The following is a 25,737-nucleotide window of genomic DNA, read 5'->3' as shown; positions in this document are numbered from 1 at the left end:
AACCTTATTTGCCTCATCAATAAAATGCCTCTTAACACTTAAGATAATTTTTCCAAGTAACTCAAGGATCCAAACCTGTTTATTACATCTAATGAACACTCTTTGATGTGGTTTTATACGCCTAAGCTTTCTTCTCAGTATAGACTAAATAAAATATAAACTTTCCTTAGTCACATACACATTTATTAGTGAGTTATACTGCAATACAGCATTAAGTTATGATATTATGATGTCCTTGAACAAGCAGTTCGCCCCTGCAGTTAACGACCTCCTACCACGTGTTTCTAGCATTGGTTTGTATGGTTATTCCAGCTTCTATAGAGTCAGCAGTGCATTTCTTCTGCTGCCATCAGTTTTAGCCTCGACAGGAACCCCTCCCTTTCTATTTATTTTCTTCTTCTAACTTCCCATGTGAACTGGGAAATGAGAAAATTAAATCTATTAGAATTTACAGTCCCTCTATTCAGTAAAATACAAAAGCTTTAATTCACATACTCTTTTTGGTTCAGTGGTGTTTGTCTTTTCTTTTAATGATACTTAGGATCAAATTTACATGTATGGTACACACCCTCACAAACTGTCATCAAGAAAATTTGGCTTTTCTTTATATAGTGACAATCCCTTGACAGAAGACTATCATTGATTCCCAGCACAAAATTATAATAACAGGATCTTATTTCATGCCTTCAGAACCCAACTATTACATTTAAAATAATTTTCTCACACAGAAAAACAGAGGTTAAGAAATTGAGAAAAAAATAATACAAATAAAGGAATGAACATAAATCTTTCTATTCTGATTGTTCTTCACAGTCTGTTGAATCAGGCGGTAAATAAGATTAAGTGATTCAAAAGAAAACAGGATACTTTTCTGTCATATATAATTTGTCTGTACTTTTTTATTTTTAAAATACCAGTCATAAGTTATTAAAGATACGCTTTATAATTATAAAAGAAAAATTAAATGCAAAAACAAGAGATCAACAAAGAAAATAGCTTGAACATAAAACTTTTTTCCTACCTAAGCAATCACAGAACATTATTGATGACACCCAATTTTAATCAAAGTATTAGATTAACAGTGAGAAGTCCTATGAAAACAATCACTTGTTATATGAATGAGTACCAGAAGATAGGCTACGCATGTATTGCTGCCAAGATGAGATTAAAATCTGTAATATTATATCAGATTAAGGTTTTTCTTTTTGGTATTATGCAAGAAACTAAGAATTCAGATTTTTTATTTTTACTATTATTCAGTTTCAAAATGGCACAATGAGAGTATCTCTAATGTATTTCTATATTTAATCATTTTCTTCAGGACAGGATACACATGAGTAGCAGAACAGACTGGTCAGTGAAACAGAAGTGAAGTGAACGTCGCTCAGTCGGGTCCGACTCTTTGCAACCCCATGGACTATACAGTCCATGGAATTTTCCAGGCCAGAATACTTGAGTAGATAGCCTTTCCCTTCTCCAGGGGATCTTCCCAACCCAGGTATCAAATCCAGGTCTCCTGCATTGCAGGTGGATTCTTGAGCCACCAGGGAAGCCCAAGAATACTGGAGTGGGTAGCCTATCCCTTCTCCAGGGAATCTTCCAAACCCAGGAATCAAACTGGGGCCTCCTGCATTGCAGGCAGATTCTTTACCAACTGAGCTATCAGGGAAATCCAGTGAAACAGAAGCATCAGTGCTATTAATAAGCTTTTACTATGTACCAGGCACTGTTGTAAGCATTTTAAATCTATTAAAGCCTTCAGTCCTCATAAAACCTCTATAGGATAGATATCACTATCATCTCCATTTTAAGATGAGAAAGTCAAGGCTTAAGAAGGTAAGCAGCTTTCCCAGAGTCATGACAATAGTGAGCCCATATACTGACAAGGATGTATGACTCCATGTCACTATATTAGGCAACCCATTTTAGTTTATTTTAGTATTTTAAAGTACATTTCCTTAGTTTCATCCTTCCACAGGACCAACACCATCCAGTTTAAAGATAAGACAAAAAGAAACCACTGGAAAGCTCAGCAACACATCCCAATTCATTAGGATAAAATCTAATGGTCAGTATGGCTGTACATTATAGTTAATATATAGTTAATGTATAATGTATACATTACAGTTAATGTATAGCCATATACATGGTCAAGCTGTATCCTCTGTTGTACTGACACATTTCAGGAGTACAGAAAGTAGAACAGATGCGAAGAAAAATGTCTCCTAATTATCAAAAATTTAAAAACCCAAAAAACTAACAATAAATATAATCTAACACATTTTACAAAGTATTTGAGATTCTATATAACTTTTAAATAATGAAAACCAAAATACATTGCCTTCCACCACCTCCAATCTTCCAAGAAACCAAGACACTAACAAAATGAGATGAAAACAAACTAAATATAAATCCAATATATTTAAGCAGTTTAGTTTTGTTCTTATTTTTATTCTAAACACAATGAAGCTCATATAAAAACAGTTTCAACAGTGTCTTCCTTTGGCAAAAGAATGTTTTTAACAGCCCACAGATGATTAAATTTTTTCCACCAAAGTGAAATAAATGGAAATTTTTAGTTCCTTATTTTTTTTTTATTAATAGTGGATGGTTTGCTTTTTTAAAAAAAAATAACACAAACAAAACAAAAGCTGAAATCTGGAAAAATGAGGGCTCATATTAATCAAAGAGCAAATAAGACCTCATGTAACTTTTCCTAAAAAAAAAAAAAACAGAACACCCCACATTCCCTATGAAAAGGAAATGGCATTTTTAATACAAAAGCATAAGATGTACTATCTTTTTACTTACATTTCAACAACATTTAGAACAGCAATAGTTTTCTATCATTGCATGTTCTTAGAATTTATTTTAATCACACTTTCAGTAAAAATTAAGCTATCATTTAAAACCCAATGGTTTCCTACATATCGCAAACACATGATTTGTGTGAGAAATCACTAAAAGACTTTCAGACCTGTTACAAAAAACAGATTGACAGCCACATCAAAGACTCAAGAGAAGTTAATTACTATATTGTTACCAAATGATTATAATCACTTCAGATATATTTAGTTCTCAATATTTAAGTCAGACTAGTTTCTTCCTTAGGCACTAAAGATCACTTTTTACATTCCTATTAGAAATTAATCTTTGTTATAAACTATACCAAAAGATGCAAGAGAATGTTTACCACATTATGGACTTAAAAAATTGTGGGTGAAATTAGAATTCTTTGAGAAAAAGCATGTTCCTTGTTTCAGTATGTTTGTGTAAACAAACACTCAGCTTAACTTTTTATAAAAGACTAAATGTTACTACACCAATAGACTGTAAACTATAAAGCCAAAGACATAAGCTTTATTAAAGGATATGAGATAGATGATAAAAAAGTCATGTGCTAGCAACAGAGGACTTCATTCTTCTGATTCGATTCAAGAATGAGACTCCATAATAACCAAAACAGAATAAGCAAATATTTGGGCAGGAGGAAATACCAAGAGACAACTCTGAAATAAACAAAATGGCCAATACACACTGACAATACAAAATCACCTACTGAATTTTGCACAATTCCCCATAAACCAGAAATCAGTAAGCTAGTGCTTTAACCCAAGCACTATCACTGTTATCACACGGAGCATCATATATCCACTAATGGATAATGAACTACAAACGCAGATTAATAAACTTTAATGTGAAGTTACAGAAAAACAGTTTAACGACTAAAACTTGAGTAAGCGAGAAATAAAACCTAAGAAACAAAGAAAAAAGCCGTATGTTTTCAAAGTACATAGAGCTAAAGTAATATTTGGAAAAATCTTATGTAACAGGTTGAGAGATCTCATTCTCAAAGTTCAGTGGCACACGCTGTATAAGAGATAACTAAAAATGGCTTGGTGCCCTAATAAAATTCTACATTTTGTTGTTACTGTGGTTGTACAAAGGAGGAAGGGGACCAATTTTTTTGTTATTCCTGGTAAAACATTAACAGGTGGCAAATGGCTTAGAAAAGGTGAGTGTCATGAAGAACAAACTGATATGTAATACAACAAAAAAACATTTCCTTGGTGTTCACATCAAAACCTTTTTTAAGATAACCATCTTCTTCTTCATGGAAAGACAGTTTATTTTAACAACATAGTAGATATGCAGCTGTTAACACAAAATATACTCGAAGTAGTAGTACTCCAATCAACAGCATCGAAAACTGCAGAAATTCTTGGGTCAATCTCCTCCTGCAATTTACTTACCTCCACTGACTGCGTCTTGCTCTTCACCTTCAGGAAAAGCAACCTGGCTTGGCAAGCTATTCCTAGATCGAGTGACAGTCTCTAACTGGGAAGCCCGTCCCAATAAAGATAGCTCATCTAGCACCTCTCCTTCTTTGGCCTCCAGATCGGATTTTGAAGTGGTTAAGGGTTTTACGCTTTCAGGCGCCATTAGCCTACTGGAGTCATTCAGACACGCTACAGTGCTGCTGTCCAGGCTCAACACTCGGGCCCGAGTCTTGGCACTATTTGTGCTGGAAGTCCGCCGTGCTGTCCGCTTTTTGCCAGTTCCTTCAGGCCCCAAGTGGGCTTTGTGTGCATGCTCAGAGTCGGTACCCCTTTCCTTAGGGGCGTGTTTGGTCTTTAGGGCACTGTATCTGCCCTCAGGAGACTGACAAGAATGAGAAGTGGTGCTAGAAGAGCTATCGCTGCCAAACTGGTGAGCAGACTGAACGCTGGATGCTCTGCTCAAGTCACTTTGGTCACTGGAGTCCTCATCGTGACAGAATATAGCACTGTGCGGCTTGGTACCAGAAACACCTCGAAAGGACACGTAGTCCCTATGCCGACTTGAATCGAAACTGCTGGCCCGTTTTTTCCCTGTCCGTCTCCTGCCTGACTTATGGGCAGAGGCTGTCCGGTGGATCAGGCTGGAGGATTTAGGTCGCACATCCCCTTCCTTCTGCTTTCCACCAACATCTTTGCTAACTTTCGCGTCCACTGACACAGCTGGCTTCTCACCCTCCTCCTCTCGGTTTTCAGCAGTCTTCCCAAGCGGTGTGTCCCCCTGTGAAGTGAATTCATTTGCATGGGGGTTTTTATTGGCTTCTTCAGATGCAGAGGTGCTGAGACCTTTCTGATTGTGCACATCATCAGAGCCGTTAGACTCCTTGGCCCCCTGAACGCCACTGTTCGTACTCTCGTCCACGGCGGTCTTTTCACTGCTAGTCCTTTTGCCACCAGCACAGCTATTTTTGTCCTCTGCCTCAGCACAGTCCTCTTTCTTCTGACTGCTCTTCTTTGCCACCTGGGGAGACTCCTCGTGCTCTGACAAGATGCTCTCGATGTGAGTGGAGCTGGTCTGCTCGCTTTTGTAGCTGCTGACGGTGCTGTGGGTATCCCGGTCAGTCCCGCTGCAGTAGCTCTCCGTTGAGCCACTGCTGCGCGTGCTCAGGCTTCGCAAGCTGTCCATGCTTTTGTCTGCGTTCAAGGGTTTGCTCTTCCCACTTCTGGTAGGTGGCTGAGAATTACTGTTTTTCAGCTCGCCAACCAGCTGAAATTCCCCAGGTAAACACGAATTTTCCACCAAGGATTCTTTGGATCCAGAATGAGGCTTGGAAGATTCTAACTCACTAACAGGATCCAACCCACGCCTTTGCTGATACAGAGGAAAGTCATTCAGGGAGGTGTCTGGAAAAGCCACAGCAGAGCTAGAAGTCCGTGGTACACCCCGCGGGCGGTGATCTTTCCTGTAAGAGTGTGAATGCAAAGGGACAAGAGAAGCTACTTCTGTGTCACAGGCATTGGACAGAGACTGCTCGACGTGGTGGTGGTGGCTGTGACTTGGCAGGCTCACTTTGTCACTGAAGTCCCTTGGTAAGTCCTGTCCACATGAGGATAAGGACGGCTGAATGGAGATGAAGGAATCATTGGAGACCAGGCGGAAGAGCTTCCGGTCAGCTGCCAAATCTGTTTCAAACATATATTTGGAAATGTTAACACAAATCTATAATCTGTTTTTCTACTGTCTAACAAGGGAAAGAATTCACAGTGTACCATAAATTAAGCATAAACTATTTCCCAGTAGCTCACTGAATAACAGTTGGCCAGTCATTCCAAAGGGCTTCTTTCTATTTCCCGGCTAAAGAAAGAAAGCATTCTACCAATGGAATGAACTGAACTTCCAAATCTTCAACGAACCTCAGAAAATTCTGTGGACTATCAACAATAAAATAAGAAGCAACCAAGGATTACATTTAAAACAGACCTGGATTTCTGGGTAAGTTCTGTCCCTAACTTAGTAACTGGGTAAAGGTGGGTTACCTTTTCAAGCCTCTGCTTCCTCATCTGTAAAATGTGATATCAATCTTACCATGGGATAACTGAGTTAATAACATACTTGCTTAACACAATGCCTGGCACAATTAATGGTAGCTATCATTATTTTACCTAACTAAATTTAAAGTCTGTTTGAAAAACTAATATAATTGATTTTTCAAATCCACAAAAACAGAGTAATCAGAAACAAACAAAAAAAATCAGAAGGTTGACCAAGGCCCATACAAGATATGGTATAATGACAGAAGATGTCTTCCTGTTCACAATGGTTGAAAGTATTAAAATAATAATTACAGGGCAAAATACATTTTATCTTTTACCACTGATGCAGCAATTAAAAATGCTTCATGAAAAAAAAAAAACATATCCCCCCTATATCTGTAAGATTATTCCTTTAACCCTTCATTTAGGGCAGAGATTAGTGACATGAGTTGTCATATATACTATACACACATAAAGATAGATAAAAATATAAATAAGCCCATCTACCCACCTACCTACACTGTCATTTATCTTGAAACATAGCTTGACAACCAAACTGTACAATAGCTGATTTTTTTTATATACCTTTTAATAGACAAGGATTGCTGTTTGAGTTTGCTGTTACTTCAATAAAAAGAAATATTATTGTCTTATTTGTCATAACTGAATAAGAAAAATACAGTAACAGAGTCTATAATAAGTCAGACTCTTCCCAGTAGTTACTTTAAATAATAAAAGCATAATTTCCCCCCTAAGATTAATATAAATTAAGAATGACTTCTAGAAATATTTACGGACTTCAAAAAAAGCTTAATATAAGTTAGATGTAAACAACTAAAAATCTAAACTAGAGATACTCTCTAGAAGGTACCATATAAACTGTGATTTTATAAATGACCTATTAGGCTTTATCTTGTGTCTTAAAGTCCTCAAGATAAGTGAAACCAATATTCTTTTCATCTGTTCAAAACTGTACCACTATAGTTGGGTTCTTATATTCTCTAAAAAACCCAAATTTAAAAACCATTTACTTTTCTATAGTATTAATTTATAATGTTATTTTTAAAAACTCTCAATATATATCCCTATTAAGCAATTATGGACTGATGTAATATTCACATTTCAAGGATATTTTATAAAACAAAAACTTAACTGAGCAAGTAGTTGAAAATCACCAATTCTAATATACAATAGACTTTAAAAAAATACCAACTCCCAAGGCATTAATGAAGCAGAAATTTAAGTTTTTCATTTTAAAAGACAAAGCCAAATTTAATTTAATACATTTGTTTTTTCTAGTATTGCTAAATACACATATCATAATAAGTTTACTCTGTCAGGAAGAATTTTAGGTGGTTTTAGGAAATTTTAAGTAAACATGCTTTCTTAAGACATTTTTTCTTCCTGGTAGCAATACTGTCAAAGACAGGATCAAATCAACCCAGAGAGATACTATCTTTCACCTAGTTAAGCTTTCTTCCAGTGATTGCTACTAGTAGTATTCAGATTAAGAAAGGCATCTTACACACTACTCATGGTGTGCAAACTGGCGCAACCAACCTTCTACAAAGAAATCTGGCAAGGTAACTAAAAACCTTCAAGAAGCATACATACCCTTTGATCAATAATCTACTTCTAGAAATTCCTGCTAAAAGATAAAATCAGATATTTGTACAAGGTTCTGAAAAAGATTATTCATGTAAAGGACACCAGAGATACAAGGTGATAGGTAACAGAAGAAGTGAGGATAAAGGAAGAGATGTGGATTTTTTTACGAATATAAAAGAAATAAAGCAGTTTGTTTTTTATAATTGCTGGGGATGATCTAGAAGAGAGGAGGAAGTTACTATTTTTGTTGATAAAAGTAAAATGTTAATTCTATAAAATCTAGTAAAGTATGAGGAAGAAAATGATTTAAATTTCTGCCACTGAGATAACTGTTAATATTTTTTGGTGTATCACTTTTTTCCTTTTTATTGTGATATAATTTACATGTCATAAAATTCACCCTTTTAAGAATAAAATTCAGTGGTTTTTAGTACATTCAGATTTGGGCACTCATGTCCACTGTCTAATTCTAGAACATCTGCATCAACCCAAAAAAAAACAAACCCATTATACTCATGTCCTTCTTCAGCCCCTGGCAACCACTCCTGTCCCTATGCATTTGCCTATTTTGCACGTAAATGGAACTATATAATGTTCCAATGTGACTTTTTTCATCTGACTTCTTTCACTTTGCATGCTATATTATGTATCAGGACTTTATTCTCTTTTATGGCTAAATACAGTTTATTACTTTCAACATTCCTAGGAACATATGCACACATACTCTTAGTATTCTCTTAAACTCTTACAGAATGGAATCATATTTTTTAAAATAATTTTATTTATAAACAGTTTTTTGGCTCTGCTGGATCTCTGCTGCTGCACGGGCCTTTCTCTAGTTGTGGCGAGTGGGGCCATTCCTAGTTGCAATGTGTGGGCTTCTCATTGTGGTGGCTTCTCTTGTTGCAGAGGCGCGCTCTAGGGCTCATGGGCCTCAGCCATTGCGGTATGTGGGCTTAGTTGTTGTGGCTCCCAGGTTCTAGAGCACAGGCTCAACAGCTGTGGCGTGTGGGCTTAGCCACTCCGAGGCATGAAGGATCCTCCTGAATCAGAGGAGGCAGACTCTTCACCACTGAGCCACCAGGGAAGCCCAGTCATGTTTTTTATATAGTGCCATCTTTTTCACTTTAAATATTTTCTCATATTATTGTGTAATCTTTGAATACATTTTAGTACCTGCATAGTGTTATTATTAAGACAATATAATTTATTCAACCTTTTTATGGCATGTTTTTATAGTTTTTTAAGGAGTTTTATAACAACCTCAGATGAAATTCACCAAAAAGTAGTCTATAGTCATTGTTTTCAATTATTCTCTTCTGACATGTATTCTACTCCCACCCATTAAGAAGCTATCAAGGTCACCAACATCCTCTGTGCTGTGAAGTTCAATGGTCAAGTCTCAGTCTCATATAACTTGGCCTACCAGCAACATCTGACAAAGCTGATCACTCTCCCTGAGATGTGGGGATACGCCCCTCTACCTCACCAGTTGCTCCAATTCAGTCTCCTGGATTTATCAGACTGCAGTGGCTCAGAGCTCGACTGTTGGAACTCCTTCATTTTTCTACCTATACCTCTCTCATACGTCTCATCCAATTTTCTGGCCCCATAATAACTAAAATTCAGAAATACCTTGTAATTAGTTTCTCCATCTTCTACCTGGCCTCAGTACTCACACAGGGATGGACTAGAGTTCTGATCTTGGGTAGTGAAGACATGAGTGAAGCTGAGGAGGGAAACTGCAGAAAATCCCCTCTTAGAACACATACCTGACACATGCCCACAACCTCAGTTTTCTCCCAATCATCCTGAATCAGGCTGATAAAATGAGTGCCAACTAGTCAACTAACTGCTAACCAACTAACTAAAGGTCACTGTCCTGTAAATCCAAAGCAGCCAGAGAGCGAGCAGAGCCTCAGCTATTTAAGCCAGGATGAACAACAGCCACTAGGTGGTGCCAAACCGCAGCCCAGACCTACAGGGATCGGGATCAGGGAGCCATGCTGCCTGCACTCCAGGCCCAGCTAACCCAACAGGCATTCCCTGCTAGTTCATGAACTTCATATTAACCCAACCCCACGTCTGACATAACTGAATCTTTTTTTTTTAATTTATATACTGAAAACTCCTATTTTAAAACCTCAACCCAGATTTCTTATCTAAAATCCAAGCCTATCTAATTATCTACTAATTACTGTTGTTTAGAGATCCTATAGCAACTCATACCTGATAGGCCCAAAATGAACCCCTTCTCCTGCCCTTCACCATGATCTCCCCACTTCTAAATCTGCCCCTTCTCAGCTTTCTCCTTTTCAGTTAATGGAGAATCCATCCTCCCCATGATTTAACCCCAAAATCTTAGAGTCATGTATGACTACTATTTCTTTCACGTGTTATTTCCAAATTCATCATATCCTTTCGTTAACATTTGCCACAGTCAGACCGGGCTTCCCAGGTGGCTCAGCTGGTAAAGAATCCACCTGCAATGCAGGAGACCTGGGTTCAATCCCTGGGTTGGGAAGATCCCCTGGAGGAGGGCATGGCAACCTACTCTAGGATTCTTGCCTGGAGAATTCCCATGGACAGAGGTGCCTGGAGGCTACAGCCCATGGGGTTGCAAAGAGTTGGACACAAGTGAGCGACTAAGCACACATAGTCAGACCACTTCTCACTACCCTGATCTGTGCTCTGATTATTGCAATAATCTGCCAACTACATCAGCCTCTGCCCCTTTTAATACACACTCAAACAATACAGGAGCCAAAATGACTATTACAATGTAATAGAGACGATGATATTTCTCTGCTCAAAACTCTATACAGCTGTTCATCTCATTGGAAACTGAAAGCAAAATCTCTAAAATGGCTTACAAGGGGCTTCCCTGGTGGTCCAGTGCCTCTGCGCTCCCAATGAAGAGGGCCTGGTTCGACGCCTCGTCAGGGAACTAGATCCCACATGCTGCAACTAGGAGTCTGCATACCACAACTAAAGATCCTGCATGCCCTAACAAGGGCCCAGGACAGTCAAAGGAATAACATTTTTAAAAAGTAAATAAAACAGCTTACAAGACTCTAATTTGGCCCCTCACTCAGTCTGTAGTGGCCACACTATTCTGACAGGCATGTTCCTACATTGGGACTTCTGCCTGTGCTGGTACCTCTGCATGGAGGCAGTCTCCCTCCTCCCAAATATCCTGAGCAGCTCACTCCTCCTTCAGGTCTCTGCTCTCAGCAAGATTTCCCCTCGACCATTCTGTAATATTTAAACTTACAATGCCCACGGCGCCCACCCCACCATTCCGTATCCCCCATCTCTATTACTGCATACACATGTGATTCACAGTAGCATGTTTCCATACTAAGGGTATGAAAGCCACAATGGTAGAAAATTCTGTCTGTTCACCAACTGATTTCTAGTACTTAGAATGGTATCAGGCACACATGAGTACTCAATAACTGCTAAATACATGGGGAAACTGTTATATGATAAAAGCAAGTTATAAAACTGTACGAAAGGAGTATAGCATAGTGATTAAAAGCAGAATTTAGAGCTAGATTTGAACTACACAACTGCTACTTTGCAGATGGGTGATTTGGGGCAAATTTCTTATAACTCCACTCCTCTGTAAAGTGAGAATAATAACATTGAACTTCAAATGTCTGTCATGAAGATTAACTGGGTGAATGCACAGCAAGATGACCTAAACCAGGGTTTGATTAACTAAGGCCTGTAGAGCCAAAGTAGCTTTCTGCCTGCTTTTGTAAATAGTTTTAGTATAACACAGTCATTCCCACTCATTTATAGGTTGTTTACAGCCTCTTTCACTCTACAACAACAAAGTTGAATAGCTGCAACAGAGACCATGTGGCTGACAAAGCTTTAAAGGAGAAGTGTGCTGACTCTTCACAGGACAACAGAATGCACTCAGTGACCATATATGTCATCACTGTCTACGTCAATATGTACCTGCCAGGGTAGATCTGTGTGAATAGAATTCCCAACCTGCCAGACTACAACATTCTTGCTCACACAAGGTACTTCCCAGATGAAAATGAAGAGACCTATGACCCGTAAGTGCAGCGGCACTAGCCCCTCTAAGATCACTACCTACCCAGTTTCTGAGACACTGCTGATTACGTATTATACAAAAGAACACTGTGATTCTCAGAGATGAATTCACCTTTCCCTTTTATAAGAAAATAGCTTTCAGACCACACAGTACATTCAACTGCATTTTTTGAGGGGAGGGGACAGGCTGTGAGGGGTGGTCCACCAAAGCAAATAAATAATGATTTATTTATTTATTTGTGCATAAATTGCAGTACAATTTATGAATTGTACTGCAATTCTCCAAAAGCAATTACAGTGATAAACCTAAAATTCTAACAAAATATCCTTGAAAGAATCAAACCTGGGTAAAACACTAAATTAGTGGGAAAATGTCTCCATTCAATGATCAATTTGTAACCCTATAAATAAGTTTTATAATGAAGTATAATAGGAAATTTATCAGTTGGCCTGCCTACCAAACATCACCCATAAGCTAACAACAAAAAAACAGGCTGGAAATAGGGAGACAGGTTTCTAATCCAATTCTGGCTCACTGATTATATAACCTGGGATAATCTCAACTGGAAATGGGTATGGCATATCCATCCTTTCATGTCTGAAAATTAAAAGTCAAACTCAGAAATGTGGCAGTTGTTTAAAAAAGAACTCTATAAAATCCAAAGTACTCATATACAATGAAATTGAATAAGGAGAAAAAAAAAATCACTTAAAACCAAAATTTACATTACAAATCTGCTACAAGACACCATGTTGGAGGCAGACAGTTTCTCAGTAAGTCCAACAGTAAGTTATTTCTCTGTCAAACACACTGTTGTTTCTGCAGTCGGGCAACATATGCAGCAGTTGGCATTTAGAGGTCATACTGAATGGAAAAGAACAGCTTTACACACGAGGTCATCAGTAAGCTAAGCAAGATGCTCTGACCAACTAAAGGAATAGCAGATTCTTATCTCCCATCTCATATTCATTCTAGGGCATATGCTCACAAAGTTTCTCTGTTTACTTGGCAGAACATGTGAAGCTGATTCCAAAAGCTCTGATTACCTATAACACTGTGCTACTGCTTTGCTGGCGAATCGGTTTATTTCCATGTTTCTAGAAAGCCACACTAAATTATTACAAACTTCTGCCAAAATATGAGCAGCACATGGCAGAAACTCACCCTAGTCATCACAATACCTGATGCTGCCATGAAGTAAATTGTTCTTACCTTGTTCTTCACTTCCCTCCTTACAAAGACTAGAGCTCTGGCCCAGACTTAAACTGATATCATCAGAAGTCTTAGCGGTGTCTGTATCTCCTACAAAGTTAAGAGAGACCCAAGAAGACATTACATTAAAAGTACAAGCTGTACAGGTGGCATAACAAGGAAGGGCATAAGAGAGTACAGTAGATATTTACTAACTAAAGCGGTTTTTGTATCAGGGGTTACAATAAAAGAAGATGCATTAAACTGATAGGAAGCATCATGGACTGTCAGATCACATATGCTACAAACCAAATATGGAAAGGCCTCATAATACTAACTAATACAACTATTTCTTTCAAAAGAAGTTTTAAAAATGAAATGCAAATTATTTAATAACTTGAAACAATTTAAAAGTCCCTCCCAGGAAAAATCAGAAAGTTATAAAATTGCAGGGCAAAATAATAATGAATTTATTTGACATAGATGTATTGAATAAATAAGATATATATGATATATTGGGAAAAAAAAATTTTTTAGTGTCTTATTTGTGCCTAATTTAAAGGTTTCACATTAAATTCATTTTCTATGAACCCCACTAAAACCCATGAAAGTATTTTCCCTCAAGGCAAAGAAGCAAAGAAGTTTCTTAAAGATCAAAATGTACAATTCATACAGTGTAATCCAAGTGATTAAAATACTATTATGAAATTTGGATGATAAAAAAAGTGAAAGTCACTCAGTCATGTTGAAAAGGGACCACAATTTAAAACTAGCAATCTTTAATACAAGATACATAATTTTATCCACAGAATAATTTCAAGAATGATTTTTCATTACATGTAAATACACGATACAATTAATTATCTTTACTACGACCGAAAAAGAATGGGAAGTCAGAAGTAACATTCAGGGGAGACCACACCCACCTTTAATAGTCGCTGCTGTTCCAAGACGAGAGGAGCCAGATCCAATCTGAAAACATGACATGAAGTAAACACAATGCTAGCCACGCCATCAGCACAGACTAGCAAGACCATCAGATGAAATTATACTGTCAGAACAAGTCATCAGTCACCTTCACCAGAAGGCCATGACACATCAGCGCCACACTCGGCTGCAGCGTGTGCGGCGCACCCAGTGCACACAAGCCGGACACAAGCCCGCGCCTGCTCAGGGCTGCTGAGCCCCCAGGGGGAGAGCCTCCAATCGCAGACAATCTGGGTCAACAATTGTTATCAGTTTCCTATTGCATCATACACGTTCCAGTGATAAACAAAGCAAAACTAGGTGTCAAGTTTACCTGAAATAAATGTAGACTTATCAGGGATTATAAAGGGAAAGTTTGGAGGATAAAACATAGTAACAAAGAGCAACCTAAATCTTCCTGTCAAATTCTTAGTGCATCAATATGTACTTTCCTGAGTTTCAGGCAGAAAGTTCTTTGTAGGCTGTGATAATGCATTTTTTAAAAATAGTAATAATTTTACAAAAAACTAAGGCATTTAAGAAAAAGGAATTTTTAGCACAAACTCTATAAACAGAACACTATTATAAATCTGTGGGGTTTTTAGGGCTTATACTCAAGATGGTATACAATTTCCCTAAAATTTTATAACCATCATATATTATACTATTATAACAATCATATAAACAAATACTACAAATTCCATGAACACATTAAGGAATCCAAATATAACAACATGACAGTTACTAAATCAACAAGTCTGAGTAGTTCTTGTTATAACCTGTTTTCAAGGCATTCAAGAAGAGAACAGTCAAGTAAATTTAATATCTTTATACTAAAACCAAGAACATTCACAGAATACTTGCATTTTGCCAAATCTTTCCCTTCAACTGATTCAACTGAACAGAAGTATACAATGAGAAATTTGGTAAAAGTATAGCTAATAATGACTTTAAAGGGGCATGAGGGACTTTCTTGGTCTGGATGGCAATTAAATGGGTGTACATTTTATGTAAAAACATACTGAGCCTATACACTTAATATGCATACACTACACATATGAAAGCTATATGTCAGTGAAAAACAGCAAAAATAAGCATATGCATATAGGTTAAAACCACTAATAAGCAGTATAGACAAAAAAATGAGCTTTGCAATATTTTTGAACAATTAAGTTTGATTCTCCTGCTTTTTCCTGATATGTTTTCAAGTAGCCACAAAAAGCACTGCAATAGACAGGGAGAAGAAGGGCCCAAAGGCATTTTACTGCAAAAAGAGTTTCATTCTAAACACACCTGCTAAATAAATAAGTTAAAAAACCAACAAGTTATTTTTCTACTAGAATAATAAACACATAACTTTCTACACAGAAGCTTACAAACAAGCAAGCACACCAGAAAGCCACCATTTCGTGGCATCCTTCTAGGAATTTAAACTTTAAAAAAAGTTTTTTGAATATGCATACAGTAGTCATTTGCTCACAACCTCCAAGTGTTTCCTTTTTCTCTCCTTAACAAGCCTCTCATTTTGTTCAAATGTTGGACATATATCTTCTGATTTATGAAGAGAGGACCCAGACTCTAATCTAGGTGTGTGCCCTCATTCTGGTCAATGAACGTGTCAGAGAGTCTATTGGAAGGCTTTGGGGAAAGACCTCCTATGTCTGAGACGATGACGACCAAGGACAACTCTGCCCCAGACTGTCACCTGCTTCTTCACTTTTCAACAGGATCATAATTGAAGTTGCTGTCTGTGCTCATTCTGCAACTCTGAGAGAAAGCCAAAGGCCTAGGGAAATTTCAACCCAGAGCCCTAATAATGTTTAGCTGCTGAACAAATGCTATACAACCAGCTCCAAATGTAGATGACAAACTCCTGTTTCTTTAAGTCACTTAGTTGAGTTCTATTACTTGGTGACAAAAGCAATCTTAACAGATACAGTGTGTGTGGTTATATTTTTATCCTTCATGCTTTTCTGAATTGTTTCAAGCTTATCCCCCCAAATATAATGGGGTTGTTACTGTCTCATATGAAACAGTAAGGGACTGAAAATATAAACCACAGTACATACAAATAAAATGCAGTTTTCAAGTTGTTCACTGCAGGAAACACTTATAGTATTAACATTCATAATATAGTCAGTAAAGAGAGTCAAGTGCCAAATAGCAAGCACACTAAAATCTCTTTGTTTAAAAACTTTTTTTTTATTATGACATTATAGATGATTTTATTTTCTTCTTGCTGCTTTCCTTCATCTGCTAACTTTCTAAAAATAAACACATTTAGAAAAGGAAAAAATTAAGAAAAAAATGGTATCTGCGTACACTTAGAGGTGAAGTTTTCCTTAATAGATCTGCACAAACTAAAATGCTCCAGTGTTTCTTCTCTTTGAGAAGGACCAAAGGAAAGTCCGGGTACAATTAGGAACATCAGAGAACAAAAATTACTTCTAACTAAAGGCAATCAGGCAAGGCCACCTCCTCCATCAAACCTTGCCATCTGTCTAGCTGGAAACATTTATTTTCTCCTCGGAAATCATTAACCTAGCCCCTTTTCTGTACCATTCCTATGGCAACTATTACTTTGCACCTTTTACTTATATTTCCTTAGTAATATAACATAACTTCAGTTACTTATAGATATCTACTATGAAATTGAAATGGCAACCCATTCCAATGTTTTTGCCTGGAAAAGCCCATGGACAGAAGAGCCTGGTGGGCTACTGTTCATGTGGTCACAAAGAGTTGGACACAACTGAGCATGCATGAAATTGCAAACTCTTTGAGGGTAAGACCCATTCCACGTCCCAGACAAGCAAAATGCCTTGAATACTGTCAGGCACTAAAATATTTTAAGGAAGGTAAGTGACAGAAAGAGAGGAATATAAGCAACAGTTTAAAAAATGGGGGTGGGGTGGGGAAATGGAGACTAGAAGATGGAAAGGAGACGGGCAGCAGTGGCATGAAGGAAAGAACGGCACCAGTGACTGTGGCAGTGCCGCAGTGTTCAAGGAGCTCACTCTCTAGTACTGAAGACATTTATAAACTATGATCACATGTAGTGAGAGCTGTATAACAAAACATGTACAAGAAACATGGTATCTTTGTATTGATAATATCTCTACCAATATACAAAAAGTCCAACTTATTTCCTCACTTCAGCTTTCCTAAAGGATAACAATAATTATGTCAATAATTTCTTTTGTTATAAACAGTATAAAACTAAAACACCAAAATCCAAGTAGCACAATAGCTTCTGACATCTGCCCTTTTTAATACAAGAGTTAATATTTTAAGGAAAGTCAAATCAGTCAGATGTGCTATGCATTTAGGTGCAGACATGAGTTAGTTATATTCAAGATGGGACTCCCTCCCTAAAACAAGTAGGGCTGAGACAGGATAGGGGCAGGACACAAGCTTTAAAAGAATGACACAGCCCATGGAAATGACATAAAACAATTAGAACCAACTAGGTCCAAAATAGCCTACTTCTGTTAGACCTTGGGCCTTAGTACACACTCATCGAAATACATCAGCAAGGGAAGGAGGAGAGGGTGAAAAGAATGGGGAGACTGGGATGACACATATATACTACCAAGTGCACAACAAATAACTAGTGGGAACTCCTTCATGAATCACAGCCTTGTCGGGGCAAAGGGACGTGCATAACTCAATGAAGCTACTGAGTCACGCCACTGTGCAGGGCCACCCAAGATGGACGGGTCATAATTGAAGAGTTCAGACAAAATGTGATCCACTGGAGGAAATGGCAAAGCACTCCAGTATTCTTGCCTTGAGAATCCCATGAACACTATGGTAAGGCAAAAAGATATGACACCAGAAGCTGAGCCCCCCTAGGTTGGAAGGTGTCCAATATGCTAACGGGGAAGAGTGGGGAGGCAATCACTAACACAGCTCCAGAAAGAATGAAGTGGCTGGGCCAAAGCGGAAACGAGGCTCAGATGTGGATGTGTCTGTAAAAGTAAAGTCCAATGCTGTAAAGAACCATATGTATAGGAATCTGGAATGTTAAGTCCATGAATCAAGGTAGACTGGATGTAGCCAAGCAGGAGATGGCAAGAGTGAACATCAACATCTTAGGAATCAGTGAACTAAAATGGATGGGAATGGGTGAATTTAATTCAGTTGACATTATATTTACTACTGTGGGCAAGAATCCCTAAGAAATGAAGTAGCCCTCACTCAACAAGAGTCTGAAATTCAGGACTTGGGTGCAATCTCAAAAATAAGAGAATGATTTCAGTTCATTTCTAAGGCAAATCATTCAACATCACAGTAATCCAAGTCTATACCCCAACCACTAATGTCAAAGAAGCTAAGCTGACCATTTCTATGCAGACCTACAAGACCTTCTAGAACTAACATCAAAAAAAGATGTCTTTTTCATCACAGGTGATTGGAATGCAAAAGTAGGAAGTCAAGAGAAACCTGGAATAAGGCAAGTTTGGCCATGAGGTACAAAATGAAACAGGCCAAAGGTTAGCAAAAGTTTTTTCCAGTAATCATGTACAGATGTGAGAGTTGGAACATAAAGAAGGCTGAGCACTGAAGAACTGATGCTTTTGAATTGTGGTGCTGGATAAGACTCTTGAGATTCCCTTGGACAGCAAGATCAAACCAGTCAATTCTAAATGAAATCAACCCTGAATTTCATTGGAAGGACTGATGCTGAAGCTCCAATACTTTGGCCACCTGCTGCAAAAAGTGAACTCACTGAAAAACACCCTGATGCTCGGAGATTGAAGGCAAAAGGGGAAGGGGGCGGCAGACAATGAGCTGGTTAGATAGCATCACCGACTCAAGGGACGTGAACTTGAGCAAGCTCCAAGAGATACTGGAAGACAGAGGAGCCTGGCATGCTGCAGTCCATGGGATCACAAAGAGTCAGACACGACTTAGTGACTGAACAACAACAGTGGGAACCTGCTGTATCGCACACGGAGCTCAGCTCAGTGCTCTGTGATGACCTACAGGGGTGGGGTGAGTTGAGGGGGGAAGTCCAAGAAGAAGGGGATATATCTATATATATATAGCTGATACACTTGGTTTTACAGCAGAAACTAATACAATAATGTAAAGCTATTATCAGAGAAGGCAATGGCACCCCACTCCAGTACTCTTGCCTAGAAAATCCCATGGATGGAGGAGCCTGGTGGGCTACAGTCCATGGGGTCGCAAAGAGTCAGACACGACTGAGCGACTTCACTATCGCTATAGGGTTAAGTAGTAAGAAATTACTTAACCCTATAAAACTTGACAGCACCATACCCTGGGCTTCTCTTACCTTCTGAGATGGTCCACACTCTATCTGTGGAGTGTGTTTCCTGCCTGAATAACCCTTCTTTCACTTTACTATGGCACCTCTTGAATTCTTTCCTGTGTGAAGCCACGAAGCCACACTTGGCAACTGTCCCAGGGACTCGGATGTGACCTGGGATGTGACCACCCTCTCATGCCCCACTCTCTTTTCTGCAACAAGGCAAGTCTAATGGACACAGTGCCAAGAGTATAGTTATGAAAGGTGGTTAGCTACTGCTGTCCTTTCGTCAGCCCTACCAAAAAAAAAAAGTAAAAGGTGTGGCTGTTCAAAAGTTTGTTGCAAAATCGTAGGCTTACTCCCCAGGGTAATCTGCCAATATTTTGTCAGTAAGAAGAAAGTGTGGGTTTAATTAAGAATACAGAAAGTGCAGCCATATTTAAGAACTAAGCCATTTCATTCCACAAAAAGAGACTGAGATGTTGCCAACACAGACATTGTGAAGGTAAATAAGTACAAGTTCCTAAGGGCATTCACCACAACTATCTTAATCAAAACTACCCCAGGCAGTGAGCATGTGGTATGTGCTCAGCAACAAAGTACTTAATTAATGGGAAAATTCTGTGTAATAGTAATAAACAATGATCAGTAAACAAATCAAAAAATTATCAGCAAGATAAACCCAAACATCAACTGACTATAACAGACAAGAGAACACCTGAGACCACCATCGGGAGGAAGGAAAAAAGCAAAATAGAACAGAACAGGTTCCTACCTGGTTGCTTGGATCCAAGCCAGCATAAGAATTTCTTGAACTACAACCAACTGGGGGTGTGGCCTCTCGAATAAACTCAGCCATTTCAATTCCCCCACCGGGATCACTGTGGGAGAAAAAAAAAGAGAAAAAGAGAGTAACTGTCCTTATTCTGACACCAATTGTTTTCTTTTAGTTTGTTTTTTAAGTTATACTTTTTTTCTGTAAAACTAAGAGGCTCACATATTTAATACAGCAAATAGAAAAAAAATTATTCTTCCTTTGTAAATCCAATAATTTGAATTATTTTATAACCATGTCACTATTTCAAAATATTTAAAACTCTCTCCCAATCTCTCTACATCCACTCAGTATTAGAAACTGGCCTTGATTATAACTGTACCATATAATTGTACCATACTAAATATAGCATGCACTTTATGATATATTGCACTCTATGATATACAAGGACTTCCCTGGTGGCTCAGACGGTAAAGCATCTGTCTACAATGAGGGAGACCCGGGTTCAAGCCCTGGGTTGGGAAGATCCCCTGGAGAAGGAAATGGCAATCCACTCCAGTACTACTGCCTGGAAAATCCCATGGACAGAGAAGCCTGGTAGGCTACAGTCTATGGGGTTGCAAAGAGTCGGACACAACTGAGCAACTTCACTTTCACTTTATGATATATGCCATAAAACCACTGTAGCAAAGAGATGATTTGCCTTTTGTTTCCCAACGGCAAAGAGAAATTGGTCAGAAGGTAATGAGATCTTACACAACCTATTCTCTCCAAGAGTACAGTCTAAGCTGCCTAACACAATAAAGAACATGCATGAGAACGATAATTCTGGTCAAGTTATTTGTATCTGTACTTCTAAAGTTAACAGAATTTCACCGGGACACTAACTTGTTTTACAGAATTGGAAACCTAAGATTTTAGATTTGTATGTGCTGAATTAGAAGGCACAAGTTTAAAAAACTGAAATGATGCTATGTAGTAAAAACAGGCATTGCTGCTGCTGCTAAGTTGCTTCAGTTGTGTCTGACTCTGTGCAACTCCATAGACGGCAGCCCACTAGGCTCCTCTATCCCTGGGATTCTCCAGGCAAGAACACTGGAGTGGGTTGCCATTTCCTTCTCCAGTGCATGAGAGTGAAAAGTCAAAGTGAAGTCGCTTAGTCGTGTCCGACTCTTCGCGACCCCATGGACCGCAGCCTACCAGGCTCCTCTGTGCATGGGATTTTCCAGGCAAGCGTACTGGAGTGGGTTGCCATTGCCTTCTCCGAAAAACAGGCATTACAAAGACATAAGAGAAAAGTACTAGTTCAAATAACTGAGAAGTCCACTTAAAGTACTTAAAGATAATGGCATCCCAAAATAAGGAAAAAAGACCACGACAAATTTCAAAGCACTTAAGACCATTTTATAATAAGGTTCCTCTAGAACAAACTTTTAGAATAATTCAGGTGGGAATACCAGACCACCTGATCTGCCTCTTGAGAAATCTGTATGCAGGTCAGGAAGCAACAGTTAGAACTGGACATGGAACAACAGACTGGTTCCAAATAGGAAAAGGAGTACGTCAAGGCTGTATATTGTCACCCTGCTTATTTAACTTATATGCAGAGTACATCATGAGAAATGCTGGACTGGAGGAAGCACAAGCTGGAATCAAGATTGCCGGGAGAAATATCAATAACCTCAGATATGCAGATGACACCACCGTTATGGCAGAAAGTGAAGAGGAACTAAAAAGCCTCTTGATGAAAGTGAAAATGGAGAGTGAAAAAGTTGGCTTAAAGCTCAACATTCAGAAAACATTCAGAAAAAAACATTCAGAAAAGATCATGGCATCTAGTCCCATCACTTCATGGGAAATAGATGGGGAAACAGTGGAAACAGTGTCAGACTTTATTTTTCTGGGCTCCAAAATCACTACAGATGGTGACTGCAGCCATGAAATTAAAAGACGCTTGCTTACTCCTCGGAAGGAAAGTTATGACCAACTTAGATAGCATATTCAAAAGCAGAGACATTACTTTGCCAACAAAGGTTCATCTAGTCAAGGCTATGGTTTTCCCTGTGGTCATGTATGGATGTGAGAGTTGGACTGTGAAGAAGGCTGAGCGTTGAAGAATTGATGCTTTTGAACTGTGGTGTTGGAGAAGACTCTTGAGGGTCCCTTGGACTGCAAGGAGATCCAACCAGTCCATTCTGAAGGAGATCAGCCCTGGGATTTCTTTGGAAGGAATGATGCTAAAGCTGAAACTCCAGTACTTGGGCCACCTCATGCGAAGAGTTGACTCATTGGAAAAGACTCTGATGCTGGGAGGGATTGGGGGCAGGAGGAGAATGGGACGACAGAGGATGAGATCGCTGGATAGCATCACTGACTCGATGGACGTGAGTCTCAGTGAACTCTGGGAGTTGGTGATGGACAGGGAGGCCTGGCGTGCTGCAATTCATGGGGTCGCAAATAGTCGGACACGACTGAGCTACTGAACTGAACTGAATTATTATCATAATTATCATAATCCTATCTTTTGCCCCAAGTTTTTTATTCATTCTACCTGATATAGAGTCTATGAATTTTTTATCTATCATTACCAAGAATAAAAGCTCTAACATATACGCTGAACATTACTGTGGACATAGTTTATTTTACCATTTGGCATCTAATTCAACCTCCTTGTTAACAAAAAGAAAAAGCAATCCCAAATTCTTCTGGTGAATCACCTCAACCCAAGCTCTCATATGGCTGCGGTAATGCTGACCCCACTCTCAGGGTTAGGGGGAAGCTCTACTGGCCAAAGTCAATCAGTATATCCCAATCTCTTGGTCTAAACAATTAGTAGTTCCAGAATAAGCACATGACCCAACTCAGGTCAGAGCACTTTACTACTGAGAGAAGAAACTTCTTTGTATCTGCTTGTCTTAAATGCTAAGAAGAGTCACAGAGCTGCTGTAGCCATTTTACAACCGTAAGGGGAGAACCCGTCTGAGGAACCAACTAAAAGAAAAGCACAGCCTCGTAAGAGGAACCAGAGTCATGAAGTTACTTGAAATTCTGCATATTGCCACATCTGATGACATCCCTTAAACAGAGACTTTACACTACTGTGAGCCACAAATTACCTTAACCCTGTTTAGGTGGGATATTCCATCAACTGTAATCAAAAGATACAGGTAAATAGAACCTGCTTACAAGTACACCTTCCATTTATGCATTTATCACTAAAGCTGTTTGAATTCTAGTGTGTTTTTTTAAATTAATGGTTTAATAATCATCATGTCCTTATTCGCTTACTGGGTCCCTAAGTCTAGGCCACTGACTACAGTTGGCTAATTAATGTCCAACAATGGAAATCAGCTTTCTAACTTTTTGTTAGTTGCTCAGTAGTGTCCGACTCTTTGAGACCCCATGAACTATAGCCTGCCAGGCTCCTCTGTCCATGTGATTCCCCAGGCAAGAATACTGGAGTAGGTTGCCATTTCCTTCTCCAGGGGATCTTCCCAAACCAGGGATTGAACCCGGGTCTTCTGAATTGCAGGCAGATTCTTTACTGTCTGAGTTACCCATCTATAAAAACAAGATATAATGGAACTCAGTTATGAATATGAAGGCAGACTCCGTGTACAAATGTCCACGTGTGAGAAAACTGAAATATGTTCAAGTGTGCTGGACATTTGGTGTTAAGTCACACAGGCTATCTAGGCCAGAATGAGAAATACTTTTCTAATTTGCCAAAATCTTAAGTGTGTATATACAAGCAGTTATCACCCACTGAAAGAGTGATGAGTGATAACCAGCAATATTACTGCTAACTCCACTGGAAAGCATCCTCTAATTCAGATTGCAAAGAATCAGAAGATGGTGAGCAAGGTGAAAACCAAGGAACAAAATGTTCGATACCACAGAAAGGACAGACAGCTCTCATCTTCCCTAGTACCTATGCATCAGCTGTAATGATACGTAATTCACATATCATGCAATTCATCCACTGAAACTGTGTGATTCAATGATTTTTAATATATTCATAAAGTGAATGTGGTGAGGCATCCATCCCACAGTCAATTTTAAAACATCTTTATCATCTCAAAAGCAAACCCATTTAGCTATTAACCCACCACCCTCCTCCCATCAGCCCTCAGCAACCACTAATCCTTTGTAACTGGCTTCTTTTACTTAGCACAATGTTTTCAAGGTTCATACATGGTGTAGTATGTATCAGTGCTTTATATCTTTCTCTGGCCAAATATTCCATCGTAAAGATAGGACACATTTTGTTTATTCAATCATCAGTTGATGAATCATCTTTCTTAGTTTTATATATCACTTCTGAGAGCAAGTTCAAATGATTACAATTAGAACATAAAATTAATAACCAAGCAAAATTTACTAAATATTTAATATATTCTAGTCACAGGGGCACATGTTTTATTTGCATTTTCTCATGAAACATTCCCCTAAAATCTATGCTATAAACACTAGCATCCTCATTATACAGATAAAAAAACTGAAAACTGAAAGGTGTAAAAACTTCCCTAAGTTCTCAGAGGAGTATACAACGTAAGCCAAGTCAATGGTATACGGAATTCAGGTGGGAAAGGAGGACATCAATAATACTTACTCAGCACTCTACAGTGTATTATCATATCTGTTCTTTCTGCTTTTTTCCCTTACACACGAGAATGTAGATACTCATAATCAGTAAGGACTGATATAAGATTTGAACACCAGGTCCAAGTCTAAAGACCACAGTCTAAGATATCAATAATGCCTTTTAACAAATAGGCACTGAAGTTCTCTTTCCAGTTCAAAACAAAAAATAAACTCCATTATCTACAGAAGGTTTCTTAACATCAGCACGATTGACATTTCAGGCCACGTATTCTCAGCTGCTGGGAACCATCTTGTGCGTTCTTAGGATGGTCAGCAGCATCCCAGAGTTCTATCTGCCAGATGCTGGTAGGATTTCTCCCTGTGATAACCAAAAGTGTCTTCAAATATTGCCAAGTATCTCCTGTGGCGGAGGGTCATCTCCAGTGGAGAAAAAATAATCTAGATCTAATGCTCAATGGTCAACACTGAGTGGAAGGAGGGGGAGAAAAAAAGATGAAAGAAAAAACAAATAGTTCTTTTTATAGAAACAAACTAAATCCTCTTGCAAACTTGCTGTACCTTTCTCTTCTCTACAAATTAAGAAGCAGAACTTTTAGTCAGTTATCAGTGTCCTAATATATAAATTGACTGAGTAAGAATTTTCTTTACTAGGAAGGCTTGTAGATTTTCAGCAATGGTGATTCCAGCACATACCTGGAAAGTAAGTAGTTTACAATTCCCACAGAAGCAAAGTGGTCTACTTTCTTCAGTTCAGTAGACCGAACTGACCAAATTCAGGGAATCACTACCTTTACAACTTAATTTCCTCATTTGTTTAAAAAACAAACAAACAAACAAAAAACAGGTACAAGGGAAAGAGGAAAGTAGAAAGGGTCTAATCTGAATTATAAAGAAGATGTCACAAATCAATTTGTTGATAACTAATATCATTAAC

The 25,737-nt window shown here is 38.5% G+C and overlaps 1 protein-coding gene across 5 annotated transcripts in view; it reads right to left on the bottom strand.

The window, feature by feature from the left end:
• The window catches only part of PCNX1 (pecanex 1), a 184,648-nt gene that overhangs the window by 120,928 nt on the left and 37,983 nt on the right, over window positions 1–25,737 (bottom strand). For all 5 annotated transcript variants that reach the window (XM_070797789.1, XM_070797791.1, XM_070797790.1 and 2 more), the window contains exons 3-6: window positions 20,199–20,304; window positions 14,109–14,154; window positions 13,204–13,293; window positions 4,254–5,960 (exon numbers count right to left, since the gene is read on the bottom strand). In XM_070797789.1, coding sequence (XP_070653890.1) covers window positions 4,254–5,960; window positions 13,204–13,293; window positions 14,109–14,154; window positions 20,199–20,304 — 1,949 coding nt within the window. The remainder of the gene's footprint in view (window positions 1–4,253; window positions 5,961–13,203; window positions 13,294–14,108; window positions 14,155–20,198; window positions 20,305–25,737) is intronic.

Source organism: Bos indicus, chromosome 10, assembly GCF_029378745.1.
Source record: "Bos indicus isolate NIAB-ARS_2022 breed Sahiwal x Tharparkar chromosome 10, NIAB-ARS_B.indTharparkar_mat_pri_1.0, whole genome shotgun sequence".
NCBI lineage: Eukaryota > Metazoa > Chordata > Mammalia > Artiodactyla > Bovidae > Bos > Bos indicus.
The sequence above is the reverse complement of the archived record's forward strand: the minus strand, read 5'-3'. Positions and strand labels throughout refer to the sequence as shown.